This window comes from Lissotriton helveticus, chromosome 3_1 (genome assembly GCF_964261635.1).
Source record: "Lissotriton helveticus chromosome 3_1, aLisHel1.1, whole genome shotgun sequence".
Taxonomy (NCBI): domain Eukaryota; kingdom Metazoa; phylum Chordata; class Amphibia; order Caudata; family Salamandridae; genus Lissotriton; species Lissotriton helveticus.
This window is the reverse complement of record NC_136061.1, coordinates 201,930,125-201,951,090: the sequence shown is the minus strand read 5'-3', so window position 1 is coordinate 201,951,090 and position 20,966 is coordinate 201,930,125. Positions and strand designations below refer to the sequence as shown.

Below are 20,966 nucleotides of genomic sequence, written 5' to 3'. Positions count from 1 at the left end.
AATCAAGTTCACAAAGTTTTTTTGGTAAAAACGTTGCATACCGTGCTTTCACTTTAATTTCGGCCACGGACCTTTCTTTAGACATGGCTCATCTAAAGAAAGGGGCGTGGCCTCTATTAACGTTAAAGCGTGGCATGGGGCGATTGCAAACAAAAAATATTTTCAATGCAATAATCGGTTTCTCATTTGTAAGAATTTAAGCTATTGTCATTTACAATGCTAATAGCTCAAACTCTTGTGAATGCGAGACCTATTACTTTGCAAATGCTTGTTTAGGTTCCAGCCTACCAGACAGAACAGCTGTCTAGTTGCTAATGACAACTTGGGGACATTCAGAGAGCTGACCTAAGAATGCATTCCACCCGTGGTTTACCATTGGCTTTGTTGTTTTTTTATTCAGATTTTCTGGCTTTCTATTTGCTGGCTTCATTTGCTTTAGGCTGCCCAGCATGAGCTTGTCCTTGCTGTAAACCTTCTTTACTGTATTCTACCACGAACTTGCTTTCTGTAAGCAGGCCTTTTATTCTTGTTCTTGTCTTGTCAAATTTGCTGTGCATTTAAAGACAGAGGTCATATGTCAGGATGTCTGTTGCAGGGAGCTGGGTATTTATTATTATTTCTCTGACTTCAAAGTGAGAGCATTTAAGTAACACTCTTGCTGAGTGCTGATGTAAGAGGAGAGGGTGTAGGAGATGTTTTCCTATCACAACAAAAAAAATTTTCTGTGCTTATGGTTCAGAATCTATCAGAAGTAGTACAAATGAATCACTTTTGTGTAATTCTGAAGTGTGGTGGAACAAATATTTGAATACGATCAAAACACCTCCATATTCTAGGTGATGACATTTCCACACATTATCTTTTGTGTGAAGTAAAACCGGATTTCGGTGAAAATGTAATACTCTTTTCAATTGAAAATGTTGTATTTGTAATGGAAGTGTGCTACCACTCTATGCATACTCCTCACTACACCACTCCATTCCACACTATGCCTTTCCACTCTGTGCCACAACACACATTTCTATGATACTCCACTCCTCTCTACAACGTGCTGCTCCACTCTACGCCCCCCCATTCTAAGACACTCTGCGTCACGCCACACAACTCGACTCCACTGCACTCAAATCTACGCCACTCACTGCACAAGACAAGGCATCACTCCACCCTATGCCACTCTACTCCACACCACTTACTCCACTGCAGTCTATCCCACTCCAGTACACGCCAATATAAACCAAACTACTCCACCCACTCTGCGGCGATCTACTTCAATCTACTCCACTCCGCCCAAACTACCCCACCCACCCTGCTGCAATGTACCCAATCTACTCCACTCCACCCAATCTACCCACTCCTCTCTACCCCAATCCAAGGCTACCCCATGCCAGTTTACCCACCCCTTACTCCCCGCCCCAATCTACCTCACACCACTCCAATAAACCCCATTTCAATCTATCCCTCTGTAACCCAGTCTACCCCACTCCACTCTAATATACCCTAATACATTCCACTACTATCCAATCTACCCCACTCCAATCTACACCACTCCAATCTGCCCCACTACACTCTACCCCAGTCTGCCCCAATCCACTCCATAATACCCCACTCCACTCTACCCCAGTCTACCCCATTCCAATCTACCCCACTCCATTTCACTCTACTCCAATCCACCCCACTCCACTCAATACAACCCAGTCAACCCCACTCTGACCCAACCTACCCCACTCCACTCAAATCTACACCATTCCTCCCCCATCTACAACACTCCCCTCGAATATACCCCAGTCTACCCCACTACTATGTACCCCAATCCAACATACCCATTCCACTCTACTTGACTTCACTTCAACCTACCCCACTCCACTCCAATCTACCCCAATTGAATTGACCTCACTCCATTCTAATTTACCCGACTTCAACTCCACTGCAATATTTCCAACTCATCTCTGCTCAATATACCCCACTCCACTCCTATCTACCCCAATCCACAACAATTTACCACAGTCTACCCCACTCTACTCTACCACAATCTACCCCACTCCAATCCACCCTACTTCTCTGTCTACCCCACTGAACTCTACCACACTCCACTCTACCCAAATCTACTCCATTCCACTCCACTCCAATGTACCACACTCCACTCACATCAACCCTACTCCAACCTAAGCCACTCCATTCCAATCCACCACACTCCAGACTGCCTCACTCCAAACTACCCCACTCCAATAATCCCTCTTCAATCTACCCCACTTCATTCCAGTCTGCCCTACCATACTTCACCCAATCTACCCCACTCCAAACGACCCCACTCCACCCAAATCTACCCACCCCTCTCCACTTCAGTCTAACCCACTCCAATCTACCCCATTCTAATCCACACTAATCCACTGCATTCTGCTCTTCCTCAATCTACACCACTCCACTCCAGTCTATTGCACTATATCCCACTCCACTCAACCCCGAACTACCCCACTCCAATTAACCCCACTTCGATCTACCCCACTCTTCTCCAATTCACTCCACTCTACCCAATCTACCCCAATCAACTCCACTCCAGTCTACCCCACTCCATTCCAGTATACCCATTCTCGCTCTGCCTAACCCACCCCAATCTACCCCACCCTATCCCAATCTACCCCATACCACTCCAGACTACCCCATTCTACCCCACTCTACCACACTCCACTCAAATCTACCCCACTCCACTTCACTCCAAACTATCTCACCCCAATCTACTACATTCCACTCAACTCTACCACACTCTATTCCAATGTAACTCAGTACATCCCAATTTTCCCACCCCACCCCAATATATCCTACTCCAATCTACCCCTCCCCGATATGCCCTTCCCCAATCTACCCATATCTGCTGCACTCCAATCTACTCCACTCCACTTCAATCTACCCCACTTTATCCCAATCTACCCCACTTCACTCCAATCTATCCCACTCTACTCTAATCTACCCCACTCAATCATCCCTCTCCAATCTGCCCCACTTCAATATACCCCACTCCAATCTTCCCCACTCCATTCCAATCTACCCTACTATAATCCACTCAATCTACCCACTCCGCTCCACCCTAGGCTACCTAATATACTTCACTCCAATCTATCCCACTCCACTCTTCCCCAATCTATCTTAATCCACTTCAATTTCGACTCCACTCCAATTCATCCAGCTCCACTCCAATCAACTCCCTCCACCCTAATCAACTCCCTCCACCCTACCCCAGTCTACACCACTCCAATCCACCCACTCCAATCAACCCCACTCCGCTCTATACCAATATACTATGCTCCGTTCTACTCAACCCAATCTACCCCACTCCCATCCACACTTCCACATGCCACTTTAAATCTTCCCCACTACATTCCAATCCAACCCCCTCCTTCCCAATCCCCCCCACTCCAATCTACCCTACCCCCCTCCACCACAAGCTACCTACTCCAATCTACCTCCTCAAATACGCCCTGCTCCAATCTATGCCAATTCAATCTACTCCTCTCTAATCTGCCCCAACCTAGCCTAATCTACCCACTCCAAACTACCCCATCACATCCCAATCTGCCCGCACCACTCTATCCAACTTCACTACACCCTATTCCACTCCAATCTACCCCACTCCACTCTGCTCCAAACTATCCCACTCCTATCTCTCCCGTTCCAATTTACCCCACTTCACTCCAGTCTACCCTACCATAAACCACCCAATATATCCCACTCCAGTCTACCCCTCTCCACCCTAATACACCCCAATCCACTCCAATCTACTCATCTCCACTTCAATCTGCCCCACTCAAATCTTTCTCACTCCAATCTACCCCCACTCTACTATCATTTACACCATTTCACTGCACTCCACTTTTCCCCTAACTACCCCACTACAATCTACCCCAATATATCCCACTCCAGTCTGTCTCACTCCACCCCAATATACCCCATTTAAATCTACCCAACTACTTTACTGCAGTCTACTCCACTCAAATGTACTCCACTACACTCCAATCCACCCCACTCTTCTCCAGTCTAACCCCAATCTGCCCTACTCCAATCTCCAATTTATCCCACCCCATCCCAATGTACCCCCACTCCAAACTAGCCCAATTTACTCCCAGTCCATTCAATTCTACTCTACCTTGATCCATCAAGTCTACTCCCCTCCCATCTACTCCACTCAATCTACTCCACTCCTGTCTACCCTACGCCACTCTAATCTACCCTAATCTACCCCACTCCACTCTTCTCCAATCTGCCCCACTCACTCGAGTCTACCCCAATATATCACACTCCACTTTACCCCAGTCTATCCAAATCTCATCTATCCCACTCTAATCTACCCCAATGTACCCCACTCCAATATACTCGACCTCAATCCACCCCACCTCACTCCACTCCAATCTATCTCAATTCAAACTACCCCATTCCTATTAATGACACTAATCTACCCAACTCTCCCAGTCCAATCTTCCCCATGCCACTCCACCCCAATCCACCACTATCCATTCTACCCCACTCTATCCCCACGCCAATCCACCCCACTCCATTCTACCCCACTCGACCCCCACTCTCCTCTACACCAATTTACCACACGCCACTCCACTTAGTACCACTGTACTGTGGTTGTATGATGTTACAACACATTCCATTGCAACACATGCCTTTACCACGCATGTGTTACAGTGCGAATGCAATTTCCACACATAACCTTTACAACAAATATTCCTTTACCACGCATACTTTTACAACGATTTTCGCATTGTAAGGGCATACTCTTGGTAAAGTTTATTCGCCCACCCCTAAACCCTTCTTACAAATACTCCTCCCCTGCCCTTAACCCTAAAATCGGACCCCTGCTTTATTTTTTTTAAATCTAAAATTCCCCTTACCTCTCCACGTCGTCTCTTCTTCGTGATCTTCCGTGTTGACGAGGCACGTCGTAAAGAAGAAACAGAAGTGTCATTCCGTTTTGTCGAACGACGCAGATTGCCTCCCGATTGCTTCCACATCGCTGCTTAAAAAGGTGTGTTTTTTGGGGAAGAAACCCCCCTAAGCCCCCTTTTTTTGCATACCGTTTTTTATGGGGGGGGGAGACCCCCCCCCAAGCCCCTTTTTTAAATTTTAGCCTTTAACACACATGCCTTTACTACGTATCTCGAAGTAAAGGTATGCGTGGTAAAGGCTATTTGTGGTAACCACGCATGTGTTGTAATGCATGCGTGGTTAAGTTATGCATGGAAACGAACGCATTGTTGTGGCCGTTTCCCATGTACTGCATTCTGCTCTACACCAATTTTCCCCACTCAGTCAACCCCACCCCGCTCCACGCCACTAACATTTAGCCATGCTGAACAGCAGCCACACTGGTGTACAACATGGCTAAAACAGATTGCCAAAGCCAATAGCTCTTGCATAGGGAAGTCCTATTAGCTTTGCCAATGCTTGTTATGTATGGTGTTTTGTTGAGTGCCTTATGCCAGCTAAGTTATTTCAAAGTGCTGCAAAATATTATTGTACTGCTTTGATATCATTCTAGATGGGCAGCCTCCAGGCCTTAGAAAAGCGCTCTAAGCAGATGAACATTCATTTTTCCTGAAGCATTGTTGATGCGGCGTGAGGTAGAGAATAAGAACTCAATATAGGTACTTGTAAAAAGAAAAAAGTAAATCCATCAACCTTTAAAAACTGATAGAACCCAAGAAAAGGACTTGAGTACCATATAAAATAGCCAAGTGCCTTATCATAGAAGCTGCAAAATGTGCAGATGTTGGGATACAAAGGACTGGAGGAGGACTATGGACCTGTATCTGATATTTAGTGGCAGTGGCGGCCGCCTCGGAATAGGAGTGGTTGGGGACGGGGTGAAGTACAAAAAAATGATTATAAAAAAAGTAACTTACCTTTTCCTTCGCCTCCGCGCTGCAGCACGTCTCTCATCCGTCCTCTTCCTCGCGATCTACCGGAAGCACCCAGGCTTCTTGGCTCTCCAAGCCAATCACTACGCTGCAGGAGCAGCGTTGTGATTGGTCTGAGCATCCTGTTTGGACGCTCAGCCTGTGCCTGGGGAGGCTGGGCATGTTCTCCACAGGCTTTGCAAAACAGACCCATAGAGAACATGCCAAGAGAGCATGACTGTTGGCCAGCCCTAAAGGTCTGGACAAATTGTCATGTGCACTTAGAGGAGTGCAAACCACCCCTCACTGTGTTTCGTGTCATGGAGCCATGCCCCGCCCCCACCTGGCTCCAAGCTATGTTATTTTCATTTTTTTTTTCTTTTGTGCACTGCTGATTTAGCAGTGAGGCTACGCTTGAGCCGCCACTGTCTAGTGGAGCACTGGCAGCCTGTTTAAAAAAAAGAAGAAGAAATGTACTCAGAAGTAAAATAGTACTTGAAATGTCAGGGTATAAGTGCCCGTGGCCAGGGGCATCAGTGCCTCCAGCTTTTGTGTAAAGGGTGTGGGTGACTTTGTTGTTGGGGCCACCGATTCTTACTACTGATAGGGGCTTGCAGGATGGACCTTGACTATGCCTGATTTGTGTGCTTTCTTCTTTTCTCTTGACAGGGTGAAGGCAAAGAAAGGAGTGAATCTTCTGAACACAAAATCCAGGGACCCCCAGTGGCTGGTGAACTCGGAGCTCCTGACTGGTGGCAAGCATTCTACTGCGACCGTGGATGTTGCCAAAATACAAGGGTCTTCTCAGAGGTATGTGTGCCACTGTTAATGGATACAGCAAAGTGTGTGTGTGTGTGTTTGATATTGTGACAGCACCCTTCCCAATGTCGATGGCAGACCTCTGAGATTCTGGGATCTCACAAATACAGATTTTAGGCTGACCACCTCCCAGGGTCTGCACAGGCCTGCATTATGCTAATGTTTACAACATTCAGATGTATTCTAGTATTGGTGAATAGAACACACGGGGTGGCATTTAGAATGTAGGATGCATTTGGGGTACAGACATAAGTCTGAAATGCATGAATCCAGTGTTGAATGAATCAAAAGAATGTTATGGGGAGTCAAGTGGATAGGCCACAAGGAATGCGCACAGTCTTATATCTTGAGCAAAAGGTGGGTGTAACAGTGGACTGTCGTCGGGTATCTGTGCTGCCTTTTAGCGCATGCGCATCCAGTGGAACAGAATGTAATGTCCGCAGGAGCATGTGTGCTGCCATGAGAGGCCGGGATGTGGTCAACTCTCAGAGAAACGTGAACTTCCGTCGTTTCCAAGAGTGCCAGGACTCTCGGTGTAAAAGTATTGTGTGATGTCATCAGACAAACAAGACTCGCTGCTGGTGGGTAGAAGAAATACATTCCATCAATGATTCATAGAAGGGCATTAAGCATCAGAAAAAGAGCCTCTTCTTCTGATATGCGATGTCATGGATGGGTACCAGTGAGGACCAGCTAGACGCCTTTGGAAGATGACGCAGGGGCTTATTCAAAAGTACCTGAGGGATTTTGCTCACAGGCTCCGTCACATTCAGGTAGCTTAGGGATTTGTTTGATGTGCACCCTGCCAGGCATGTCTTTGAAGGCGGCTTTTGTTCGCACTTTGATCAGCCTGCGGGAGGGGCCGAGGGTGGCTTCCGTCGGCTCTCTTCAGGGTCGACACTTACTGTCTGAGGTTGGATGCAGGGGCACGCCCTCAAAAGCATGGCCTTTGCAACAAATGGCCTGGATAAGTTCAGTGTTGGCCCTGCCACTTTGTCGGTAAATGAGGTTTGAAGTGTTCTGGTGAGACCGAGTCCCCAGCCCCGGAGACACTTTGCGGGTGTGGAAGGGCAGGGAGTGTTTGCTTTGTCTCTTGAGTGGAGTCCTTCTCCTGCAGGGGGGGGGGGGGGAGGTGGGTGATGCCCTCAGAGGTTGAGGTGCTGCAGCAGCCGTGTTGGAGGCTGGTGCTCTCGGGCGTGAGTGCGCAGGCGCAGGGCATGGCTCCCTGCATTGTGCTGCATCGGTTGCCGTCTGCGCCTCGTGAGGGGTCCGATGGCATCTCCGCCTCGGCGTCATGGCCCGCAGCCCTTCCCGCGAGCCCCGAGAAGCAAAGCGTTTCTGTAATAACTGTTAAGCGTCTCTTTCGAGCCGCTGTCGGGACGCGCAGAGCGGCGGGAGGCGATGTGAACAGAGCCGCCCGCTGCTCGGTAACCGCGCGGAGATTGTATTCCGAGCTCTCACCTGAGGGGGAAAAGAAAATTGCTTTTCTTCAGAGGTGAAGTCAAAGAAAGCCGGGCCTCGGACTCTCCTGGGAAGCGGCAGGTTGGCGACCTTGGGGGTGAGGTGTTGTCAGAGAGAGAATGATCCCTCCCCCGGGGGCTCAGTGGCTTTACTGATGGGCAAGACACTGCCGCTGCTCCCCCAGCGCCTCCTTCCTTCTCTAGTCGCTGTGTGTGAGCCACAGGAGTGGGAAATTACTGCCGCACTCAGTGCACGGTGAGGACTCGGGTCAGAATCCAACTGCACCCAGACACAGGCATCACATCTGCATCATTTTGTAGGAACTCCGCTCCGTAGGTGGGTCAGAACTTCGCTCCATAAGTGGGTCAGAACTCCGCTCCATAGGTGGGTCAGAACTCCGCTCCACAGGTGGGTCAGAAGTTCAGAACTCCCCTCCATAGGTGGGTCAGAACTCCCCTCCATAGGTGGGTCAGAACTACCCTCCATAGGTGGGTCAGAACTCCCCTCCATAGGTGGGTCAGAACTCCGCTCCATAGGTGGGTCAGTACTCCACTCCATAGGTGGATCAGAACTCCCCTCCATAGGTGGGTCAGAACTCCGCTCCATAGGTGGGTCAGAACTCCGCTAGGTAGATCAGAACTACCCTCCATAGGTGGGTCAAAACTCCGCTCCATAGGTGGGTCAGAACTCCCCTCCATAGGTGGGTCAGTACTCCGCTCCATAGGTGGGTCAGAACTCCCCTCCATAGGTGGGTCAGAACTCCCCTCCATAGGTGGGTCAGAACTCCGCTCCATAGGTGGGTCAGAACTCCGCTCCATAGGTGGGTCAGAACTCCGCTCCATAGGTGGGTCAGTACTCCCCTCCATAGGTGGATCAGAACTCCCCTCCATAGGTGGGTCAGAACTCCGCTCCATAGGTAGATCAGAACTCCCCTCCATAGCTGGGTCAGAACTCCACTCCATAGGTAGATCAGAACTCCCCTCCATAGGTGGGTCAGAACTCCGCTCCATAGGTGGGTCAGAACTCCGCTCCATAGGTGGGTCAGTACTCCCCTCCATAGGTGGATCAGAACTCTCTCCATAGGTGGGTCAGAACCCTCTTCCATAGGTTAGTCAGAACTCCGCTCCATAGGTGGGTCGGAACTCCCCTCCATAGGTGGATCAGAACTCCCCTCCATAGGTGGGTCAGAACCCTGTTCCATAGGTGGGTCAGAACTCCGCTCCATAGGTGGGTCAGAACCCTGTTCCATAGGTGGGTCAGTACACCGCTCCATAGGTAGGTCAGAACTTACTTCATAGGTGAGTCAAAACTCCAATCCATATGGAGGTCAGAACGCTCCTCATAGCTGGGTCCGGTGAAGAAATAACTCTGTGTCGGCCACTGCGTGAGCCTTTCTCTGCTCCCTGCAGTGGGCCTTCCCACGCTGTTGTCATTGGGCGGCTTACTTTCACTGCAAGGTGGTATTATCCATGTTGACTACATTGGACACCTGATGATCATTGACAAGACCACGAGATCAAGGTGAAGGAGCCGGCTCTGCGTGTTCCTCCAATGACCTGCGTTCTTCCACTGTGCAGATCTAGTGCTAACTGACAGTGGATAACCGCCCACACCAACCTCGTACCACGAGTGATACTTCCAGAGGAATAGAGGGAGATCTCCACGCTGACCTCATAAACAAACCTGTGCCCCACATACAACACCTGGTCAATGTTCATCGCTGGTCCCTTCCCAGGGACTTAGACTGATGGGAACTTTAGGCTTATCTTCCTAGTACCGCATGCCAGCCTTTCTTCTTTGCTGCAGAACACTGCATTGCTGTTGGTAATTGACAGCATTTATTTATTGTAGGCATTGGTAGTTTCATAGGTGCCACCCTCACTGTCTTCTAGAGGGTGCCAACAGGCGGGAGCAAGAGGAGGCAATAACATTATTGATGTTGGTACAGTGCCATTCAGTTCTGCTTCGCAAGCCAGTACAGTGGGGTACCATGCCCTCTGCACCCCATACCACCAGAATGGCAATGATGTGGTCTTTTGCCAGGGTGGTGCAGGCTGGCACCATGTAACCGATCCAATGATAAAGTTTCACTTCTTGGTGCCAAGACAGTCGTGAAAACAGTCATAAAAGGGCTTTAGATCAATGCTGCGATCACTGGCCTGAGATGGAATCCCTGTATGAAGAGAAGACGGATAGAAAGGGCTTGAGGACGCAGCTCGCCTCTCGGCGTTAGAGAGGTTCTCTGAACATGGCCTGAAGTTCTGAACACCCATGGAGGGAGAGTTCTGTCATTGCCCCTACAAGAGCTCGTTCCAGAGAGGTTGTGGAAGCAGCAGCAAACCCTTGTTTGGGGGGTCAATTCCAGTGGAGGCTTTCAGTCAACGTTGAGTGGAATTCCATGTCACTAACTAGAGTTAAACTGGTCAAGGAAGGTAAATAGCTGAGAAGCCATAGAGGCTAAATCTAGAGTCCCCCTCCACCACCTCCCAGCGAAGGCTCTCAGTGAGCAGCAGGAACTCAGAAAGGCCTTCACTCCTGCCGACTGAGAGGATTTCAAGCAGCACTGAAACATAAAAGAATATAGAACTTCAAAAAAAGATCAGATATTCATGAATTAAACTGCCCTGGTGCATGACTGTCCTTGTCCTTGTCTCTACGTGAGTTTCAGTAGCCAGAAATGTAAGCGGCTCTCTGCGGGGGGGCTGGGCCTGCATTGCCCCCACACTTCCAGTCCTTCCTACATGAGGATTATGCGGATTATGCTGGTTGGAGGCCCTTGGCGTGCGCCCCGCCTGCTGCTTTGTTTCCTTCAATATACCTATGTTCTCTCTCTCCCTTGAACTTGTCTTCAGTTTGTGTCTCAGCAAAGAAACACTGATTCTGCAGGAGTGACAGTAAATGCAAAAGTAGTGGGCTAAAAAATATAATAGAATTTAAAAAGGCCTTCAGCAGCCCAAGATAACTATAGCTCTGAGCAGGCAGTGGGGACTCTTGAGACAACATGAAGTCCTTTGGGAAGAGAGAGGAGCAGAGCCCATTGGCCTTCTCAAATTGCTCTAACTTCCGGGTCCTTGGTGTTGTGTTGGTCCCCACCACTAGTAGTTAATTTTTTCAGTGACGACAACCTGCACATTCTCAAAGAGCACAAATGTTAAATAGCACACGCTAGGATAGGCTGGTACAGCCCCCTCCACTTGTTGCTTCCTTTCTGGCAGTGCTGATGTTTGGACCCACAACATTGCACTGATCCTTGGTTATTTCTATTCTCCCATTTACTGTATTCAACCTGGTAGAGCCAGCACTGCCCGATTAAATTCAATTCTCTTGCACGAGTGACAGGCTCTTTGAATTAAGAGAAACCTTTATCTTCTCTTCGTCTATACCTCTGCGTCTACTGGCATTTTGTTTGCCCAATGCTTTGGCTTTTCCTCGGCACATAGTGGCATTTTGTTTGTCCAATGCATCGTCTATACCTTGGTGTCTAGATGTGTTTTTTTCCCCAATACTTTATCCATATCTCGGCGTCCATCAGTGTTTTGTTTGCCCAATGCTTCGTCCACACCTCTGCCTCTAGTGGTGTTTTGCTTGCCCAATGCTTCGTCTATACCTTGGTGTCTATACCTTGGTGTCGACTGTCGAGTAGTGTTTTATTTGTCCAGTGCTTCGTCTATACCTTGGTGTCTATACCTTGGTGTCTAGTAGTGTTTTATTTGTCCAGTGCTTCGTCTATACCTCTGTGTCTAGTGGTGTTTTGTTTATCCAGTGCTTCGTCTATACCTTGGTGTCTATACCTTGGTGTCTAGTAGTGTTTTATTTGTCCAGTGCTTCGTCTATACCTCTGTGTCTAGTGGTGTTTTGTTTGTCCAATGCTTCGTCTATACTTTGGTGTTTAGTGGTGTTTTGTTTGTCCAATGCTTTGTCTATACCTCTGTGTCTAGTGGCATTTTGTTTGTCCAATGCTTCGTCTATACCTCGGTGTCTAGTGGCGTTTTGTTTGTCCGATGCTTCATCTATACCTCGGTGTCTAGTGGCGTTTTGTTTCTCCAATGCTTCGTCTATACCTCGGTGTCTAGTGGTGTTTTGTTTGTCCAATGCTTCGTCTATACCTCGGTGTCTAGTGGCGTTTTGTTTGTCCAATGCTTCGTCTATACCTCGGTGTCTAGTGGTGTTTCGTTTGCTCAGTGCCCCCAGACGAAGTCCAGGCTTTAAAACAAGGCACAAATCATTCATCTTTTTTTTTTTGCGGTAGTATGAGTGTACTTTATAGGGCATTCACCATATGGGGACAATGTGATCCTTTCGGCTATGTCTCTTTGCATTTTCAAGTCTCAGGGAGCCACGATGTGGTGTAGGACCATGTTTGAACCTGCATTGGTGAATTCCAGGGCCAGACCCCTTACAATCACCCTCAACTCTCATATTTCAACGCTTTAGTTTGTCTTCCAGAAAGTCGCTCTTTCATAGTCATCTCCCACGTGTGGCGCAATTTTTGTCGCCTTTCAATAGTGTCTTTTTCGCTTCCCATGCCTGATTTGTTTACGATTTAAACATTTTCTTTAAAAATTTCATACAGTCTTAACAAATGCGTAAAAACCATACGAGTCAATATAAATATCCATCACGTCGCATCTCTTCTGAAACATTTGATTTCTCACATAACTAACTTAAAATATAGTATCGAGTTAGAAAGAAATAACTGCCAAGATAAAAGTAAAGCAGCCCTAATAAAATATGCAGAACCTGCTAATAGAGTGCTGTAATATGTAGCCACGAAGCCCAGCTGGGATAGCTGTACTGCTGGAAAGATCTAGTTAACAAGACAGTTTAAAAAATGCACTGGGTCTTTGCCAGATTTCACGGAGTTAAACCAATTTTTATGAATTTGCAAGATGTAGAAATACATTTATCAGTACAAACGTGTTCCCTATCATTGCCAACGCCTTTACACAGTCCAAGATCCTCCCACGTGGTATGAGCTAAAATAAGCGGTCTCGGCATGGTTCTTCAATGGCCCTTATGCAAAGTACAAAAGAACAGATAATGTCTTTCACCTTCAGTTACTTTGCCCCAACAAAATCAAATTACTAACTGAGGGGGTGCTAATAAACAGAGCACTACCTGGTTGTACCTCATCATACTGTTATATAGAGGCTTCGTTTATGCACCCACCATAGCCTCTCCTTAACGTAGACTTGACGGGAAAAATCCGAAACAACGAGTTTGGGAGTCGCGCAAGCCCAACAACGACTTGCCCGAACAACGATTTAGCCTTAAGGCTAAGTTGGCCTAGTGTGGGCGTAGTTGAGAGGAGTGTCGGACAGGAACAGGACAGGTAAGAGGGGTTCGGGGGTGGGTGGGTTTGTGTTAGGTTTTAGGGGCAGGGGGTTTGTGTTGGTTTTGAGGGGGCGGGAGGGGTTTGGGTTAGATTTCAGGGGGTGAGGGGATTTTGTTAGTTTTCAGGGGTGCGGGGCTCATGTTAGATTTTATCGTGTAGGAGTGGTTCGGATTCGTATTTAGGGGCTGGGGGGTTCGTGTTAGTTTTTAGCTGGTAGGGGGGTTTGTATTAGTTTTTAGGGGGTGGGAGAGCTTTGTTTTAGATTTTAACGGGTAGGAGGGTTTGTGTTCGTTTTTAAGGGGTTGGAGGGGTTCGGGGTAGTTTCTAGCAGGTTGGGGGTTCGTGTTCGTTTTTAGGGGGTGGGAGGTGGGGGGGTACGGGGTAGTTCGTGTTAGTTTTTAGGAGGTGGGGGGTACGGGGTAGTTTTTAGGGAGTGGGAGGAGTTAGGGTTAGAAGGCCGTTTACCATGCATTCCTTTACCACGAAAATTTGTGGTAAAGGAATGCGCGGGAAAAAAGATTGTGATTGAGACGCGGTCACACTAGAGACTGCATTGTTTAGGTAGGAGTTGTTGAGCAACTCGTAGTTCCAACATACAACCGTTCTTGACGCTCATCAAGTCAAGGCTAGGTGCCTGCAATATCTTGTCTCAGTCAAGCAAGTTCACAGAGGCTCTGGTAATGTACATATTGGTACAGACATACATATCTGTGTTTTTTAGTCACAGGAAGGTGAACTGATTTGCCCAGAATCCCGAGATGTAGAACAAGCGCAGTGACTGGGATTTCTACCTTAGTCTCCAGGTTCTAAGTCTACCTGCTCTAGACACTAGGGGTACATCTTCTCCACTAGTCACAGTTGTTCGATTACCTGTGATCCAGTACCGCCCCAGATCTAACAAGTCTTTCCTTACATGTGTGACCCTTGCTAGACGAGGGACGTGGTCCCAAATCAATAGTTCCAGTAAACCATATTGATATATTCCGCAGCAGGATTTGCCCAGATCCTCACCAAGAATGGCACATGTTTAACAACAGTATAGCCTGACCCCCAGTTTATCCTAATTCATATCTCCAAATTCATGCTTCTGCATCCACTGTGGAGGTTACACACACATTAACATCACAACTTTCCCCTTCTCCACCAGGTACATGGCCCTGTGGACTTTATTCGGTTTTACTATGGAACTCTCCCAGAGTCATTGACAAGACCCTTCTTCTGACTCACTTTATGAAGTCTGCCTCATTTATTTATACAGTCATTCATTCAATGAACAGTTGTAGGCTGGTAAGGACCTGTGCTAAGTTCATCAATCTTTTAGAACTCTTCTCAGGTCGAGAGCACCATTGTCGCTACTTATTCTATTGGATCATCCAACTAACCTCATTTATCAACGACTCCTCAGCATATGTCAGAGTATGAACCCTCAGCATATGTCAGAGAACGACCCCATAGCATGTGTCAGAGAACAACCCCTCAGCATATGTCAGAGAACGACTCCTCGGCATATGTCCGAGAACAACCCCTCAGCATATTTCAGAAAACAACCCCTCAGCATATGTCTGGGAACAATCCCATAGCATATGGCAGAGAACGACCCCTCAGCCTATGTCAGAGTACGACCCCTCGGCTTATGTCAGAGAACTATCCCTCGGTATATGTCAGAGAACAACCGCTCGGCATATGTCAGAGAACAACCCCTCAGAATATGTCAGAGAACAATCCCTCATCATATGTCAGAGAACGACCCCTCATCATATGTCAGAGAACGACCTCTCATCATATGTCAGAGAACGACCCTTCAGCCTGTGTAAGAGAACGACCCGTCAGCATTTGTCAGAGAACGACCCCTTAGAATATGCCAGAGAACAACGCCTCAGAATATGTCAGAGAACAGCTCCTCAAAATATGTCAGAGAACTGCCCCTCAGCATATGTACTAGAACACCCCCTAGGCATATGCCAGAGAACAACCCCTCTGCATATGTCAGAGAACAACCCCTCAGCATATGCCCCTCAGCATATGTCAGAGAAGGACCCCTCAGCATATGTCAGAGAAGGACCCCTCAGCATATGTCAGAGAAGGACCCCTCAGCATATGTCAGAGACGACCCCTTAGCATATGTCTGAGAACAACCCCTCGGCATATGTCATAGAACGACCCCTCAGCATATGTCAGAGTACAACCCCTCGGCATATGTCAGAGAACAACCCTTCATCATATGTCAGAGAACGACCGCCGCTCAGCCAATGTCAGAGAACATCCCCTCAGCATATGTTGGAGAACAACCCCTAAGCATATGTCGGGGAACAACCCCTCATCATATGTCGGAGAACAACCCCTCAGCATATATCTGAGAACAACCCCTCAGCATATATCTGAGAACAACCCCTCAGCATATGTCAGAGAACGACCTCTTAGAATATGTTAGAGAACAACCCCTCAGGATATGTCAGAGAACGAACCCTCAGAATATGTTAGAGAACAACCCCTCGCGATATGTCAGAGAACGACCCCTCAGGATATGTCCGAGAACGACCCCTCAGGATATGTCAGAGAACGAACCCTCAGAATATGTTAGAGAATAACCCCTCACGATATGTCAGAGAACGACCCCTCAGCATTTGTCAGAGAACATCCCCTTAGAAAATGTCAGAGAACGACCCATCAGGATATGTCAGAGAAGAACCCCTCAGAATATGTCAGAGAACGACCCCTCAGAATATGTCGGGGAACATTCCCTCAGAATATGTCAAGGAACGACCCCTCAGCATATGTCGAAGAACAACCCCTCAGAATATGTCAGAGAAAAACCCCTCAGGATATGTCAGAGAAGAACCCCTCAGAATATGTCAGAGAACGACCCCTCAGAATATGTCGGGGAACAACCCCTCAGAATATGTCAGAGAACGACCCCTCAGCATATGTCGAAGAACAACCCCTCAGAATATGTCAGAGAAAAACCCCTCAGGATATGTCAGAGAACGACCGCCGCTCAGCCTATGTCGGAGAACAACCCCTCAGCATATGTCAGAGAAAAATCCCTCAGAATATGTCGGAGAACAACCCCTCAGGATATGTCAGAGAACGAACCCTCAGAATATTATAGAGAACAACCCCTCACGATATTTCAGAGAACGACCCCTCAGGATATGTCAGAGAACAACCCCTCGGGATATGTCAGAGAACGACCCCTCAGCATTTGTCAGAGAACGACCCCTCCTGTGCACGCGGCCGTCTCCCACAATAACTATCTTACACTTCACCAGTCTCCTTTCTTTAGCGTGTGATATAATTCAAAAGATATCTACTGCTTGCGGGGCAGCGGGATTCTTTACTCTCTCGATAAAGGTGGGGTCACTGTCATAAAATAAGCAGGGCGACAAGCACGTTATCAAAATATTTTACTCATTTGAACGCTTGCCTTTGACAAGTGCGGTGATCTGACGGAATCACGTTTCAATCCCAGCAAGGCGGACCCAAACTTTTGTTCTTCCAAAGTCCGTGATTTGAGGTATATTAATGGAGCAGTAGCGACGTCTGTTATTTACAGCGCTTAAAAACCGTCCACTTGTGATATTAAGGGCTTTGCAGCAAGAGCCGAATGGTAAAAACGTAATTTTTCGTTGCAATTCAAGGTTGAAAAAGAAAAGAAGTCACACGAATGATTATTAACAGCAAACCATGATTGTATCAATAAACAGTATCCCCGACATCTGACTACAGCTGGTTCTGCGACCTTCCTGGGAAGCCTAGGAGTTGTAATAAAGAGTAGAGTGTTTACCCAGCCCATCGAGCGCGAGACGCACTGCTGCAGAAGTGAGCGTTACAGTCATTCCCTTTCCTGAGCACAAGCCTGAACATGTGCATGCATGGTTCAATCAATCAATCAATCAGGTCATTTGTAGAGCGCACTACTCACCCGTAGGGTCTCAAGGCGCTGGGTGGGGGGGGTGCCATTACTGCTCGAACAGCCAGGTCTTGAGCTTCTTCCTGAAGGAGAGGTGGTCTTGGGTCAGGCGCAGGTCGGTCGGGAGTGAGTTCCAGGTCTTGGCGGCCAGGTAGGAGAAGGATCTTCCTCCTGTTGTCGCTCTTCGGATGCGGGGGACGGCGGCGAGGGCGTGGTTGGTTGATCTGAGGAGGCGCTTGGGAGTGTAGAAGTTGATCCGGTTGTTGAGGTAGCTCGGGCCTTGGTCGTGTAGGGCTTTGTGCGCGTGGGTGAGGAGACGGAAGGTGATTCTTTTGTTGACCGGGAGCCAGTGCAGATCTCTCAGGTGTCCGGAGATGTGGCTGCGTCGGGGGATGTCGAGGATGAGTCTGGCCGAGGCGTTCTGGATCCGCTGGAGTCTCTTCTGGAGTTTGGCAGTGGTTCCGGCGTAGAGGGCGTTGCCGTAGTCCAGTCGGCTGGTGACGAGGGCCTGGGTGACCGTCTTCCTCGTCTCGGTGGGGATCCACCGGAAGATCTTACGTAGCATGCGCAGGATGTTGAAGCATGACGAGGAGACGGCGTTGACTTGTCTGGTCATGGAGAGGGAGGAGTCCAGGATGAAGCCCAGGTTGCGTGCGTGGTCCGTCGGTTTGGGTGCGGTGCCCAGGGCGGGGGGCCACCAGGAGTCGTCCCAGGCGGAGGGCGAGGAGCCCAGGATGAGGACCTCCGTTTTGTCCGAGTTCAGTTTCAGGCGGCTGGTCGTCATCCATTCGGCTACATCTCTCATCCCTTCGTGCAGGTTGGCTCTGGCGGTGGCGGGGTCGTTGGTCAGGGAGAGGATCAGCTGGGTGTCGTCGGCGTAGGAGATTATGTTGAGGTTGTGTTGGCGTGCGATGGTCGCGAGGGGGCTCATGTAGACGTTGAAGAGGGTGGGGCTCAGTGAGGATCCTTGAGGGACGCCGCAGATGACTTTGGTGGCCTCTGACTTGTACGGTGGTAGGCGGACTCTCTGTGTTCTTCCGTCGAGGAAGGAGGTGATCCATTCCAGTGCCTTCTCCTGGATTCCGATGTTGCTGAGGCGCTGTACTAGGGTGCGGTGGCAGACAGTGTCGAAAGCCGCGGAGAGGTCCAGGAGGATGAGGGCCGCTGTTTCTCCGTTGTCCATCAGAGTTCGAAGGTCATCGGTGGCGGCGATGAGGGCGGTCTCGGTGCTGTGGTTCGCTCGGAAGCCCGACTGTGAGGGGTCGAGGGATCCATTCGTCTCGAGGAAGGCGGCCAGCTGTTTGTTGACGGTCTTCTCGATGACTTTGGCCGGGAACGGGAGGAGCGAGATGGGACGGTAGTTCTTGAGGTCGGTGGGGTCTGCTGTGGGTTTCTTGAGGAGAGCGCTGAGTTCGGCGTGCTTCCAGCTCTCAGGGAAGGTGGCGGTGTCGAAGGAGGTGTTGATGATGTCCCGCAGGTGGGCTGCGAGGACAGCGTCGGCTTTGTTGAAGACGTGGTGAGGGCAGGGGTCAGTCGGAGATCCGGAATGGATGGAGTTCATGGTGCGGATGGTGTCTTCGGTGCTGATCGGGGTCCAGGTGCGGAGGGTGGTGGTGGGTGGCGTCGTTGCGGTTGTGGCTTGCGTTGGTTGGTTGTTGAAGCTGTTGTGTATGTCCGTGATCTTGTTGTGGAAGTAGGACGCGAGGGAGTTGCAGAGTTCTTGCGACGGGGTGATGTCATTGTTTCCGGCGTTGGGGTTGGACAGCTCTTTCACGATGTTGAAGAGTTCCTTGCAGTTGTGTGCGTTGTTGTCCAGTCGATCCTTGTATGTATTTTTCTTGGTGGCGCGGATCAGTTGGTGGTGTTTCCGGGTGGCGAGCTTGAGGGTGGTCATGTTGTCCGTCGTTGGTTCCTTTCTCCAGGCTTTCTCGAGGGCTCGACAGTTCTTCTTGGAGCTCTTGAGTTCGTCGGTGAACCATGGTGTTTTTCTGCTGCCGGGTCTGCTGGGTGGGGTTCTCAGAGGGGCGAGTTCGTCCGCGCAGTCGTTGATCCACTTCGTGAGGTTGTCCGCGGCCTGGCTGGGGTTCGTTGAGTTGGCGGGAGGGTGCTGGCTCAGGGAAGCGGTGAGCTGGTCGGCTGTGATCTTGTTCCAGCTTCTTCGGGCAACCTGTTGCTGGTGGTGGTGGATCGTCGTTCTTCTGAAGGTGAAGTGGACGCAGCTGTGGTCCGTCCAGTGGAGTCCAGTTGCGTGGCTGAAGGTGACGTCTTTGCTGGATGAGAAGACGGCGTCGAGTGTGTGTCCGGCGAGGTGGGTGGGGGTGGTCACCAGTTGCTTGAGTCCGAGGTTGGCGAGGTTGTCGAGCAGGCTGATGGTGTTGCGGTCGTTGTTGTTCTCCAGGTGGAAGTTGAGGTCCCCCAGGAGGATGTAGTCGGCGGAGGGGAGAGCGTGCGGGCTGACGAAGTCGGCGATGTCCTCGCTGAATCGTGTGCGTGGTCCCGGGGGTCGGTAGATCAGGGTGCCTCTGAGGGTGGTCTTCGGGTTGGTGTGGATCTGGAAGTGCAGGTGTTCAGTGGTGGTAAGGGTGTCGTCGGTGTTGGTCGTGATGCGGATGGTGTCTCTGTGGATGATGGCGATGCCTCCTCCAGTCTGGTTGTCGCGGTCTCTTCGGATGATCTTGTAGCCCTCCGGGATGGCGATGGCGATGTCTGGGGCTGAGGAGGCGTTCATCCAGGTCTCGGTGAGGAAGGCAACGTCGGGGGCGGTGGTGTCGAGGAGGTTCCAGAGTTCTACGGCGTGTCTGTGGACGGAGCGGGTGTTGAGCAGGATACACTTGAGGTGGTTGCTGCTGGAGTTCGGCTTGGCGGGTGCAGGGAAGGTCCGGATGCAGGTGAACTTGCAGGCGTGGCAGCTGAAGGGTCCGTGGGTGTGCTTCGGGGCGGCTCGGTGACATCCTGGGATGCGGCCGGTGTTGAGTGCGATGAGGTCGGCGGCGCTGTAGGTTCGTCGGGTCGGCTTCCGGCGGTGGGGGCCAGGGGTCCTGGCGCTGGTCGCGGTCCGGTCGCGGACGGGCGCAGACGGGCTTACCTTTGGCGCGCCTTCGGCGCACAATCGGCGCGCCCGCTGCGCGTCAACGCTGCGCGTTCGCACGGTCGCCATTTAAGGCGAAGTGCGCGGGTGGGCGGGTCAGCTGGGAGGCGGGAGCGGGGAGGGAACACAAGGAAAAAAGGGGCGGGGTCGGAAGTGGTGGCGAGAAGCGGGGGCGGCGAGGGAGGCGGGAAACAGGACAGGGGACGGCGAAACAAGCACAATTTACAGATAAAAACGCTAAACACGGGCAAAAGACTAGGAGAGACAAAAAACAAGCACAATTTACAGATAAAACGCTAAACACGGGCAAAAGACTAGGAGAGACAAAAAAACAAGCACAATTTACAGATAAAACGCTAAGCACGGGCAAAGACCAAGAGAAACCAAAACAAGCACAAATGAATGTCAAAACAGGCAGCGAGGCAGGCAGCGAGGCAGGGCACAGCGGAGGGGCACACG

At 49.8% G+C, this 20,966-nt stretch overlaps 1 protein-coding gene across 1 annotated transcript in view; it reads left to right on the top strand.

Moving 5' to 3' along the window:
• TMEM132E (transmembrane protein 132E) overlaps positions 1-20,966 on the top strand; it is a 1,094,917-nt gene that overhangs the window by 813,595 nt on the left and 260,356 nt on the right. Inside the window, exon 3 of the mRNA XM_078679595.1 lies at positions 6,564-6,704. Coding sequence (XP_078535721.1) covers positions 6,564-6,704 — 141 coding nt within the window. The remainder of the gene's footprint in view (positions 1-6,563; positions 6,705-20,966) is intronic.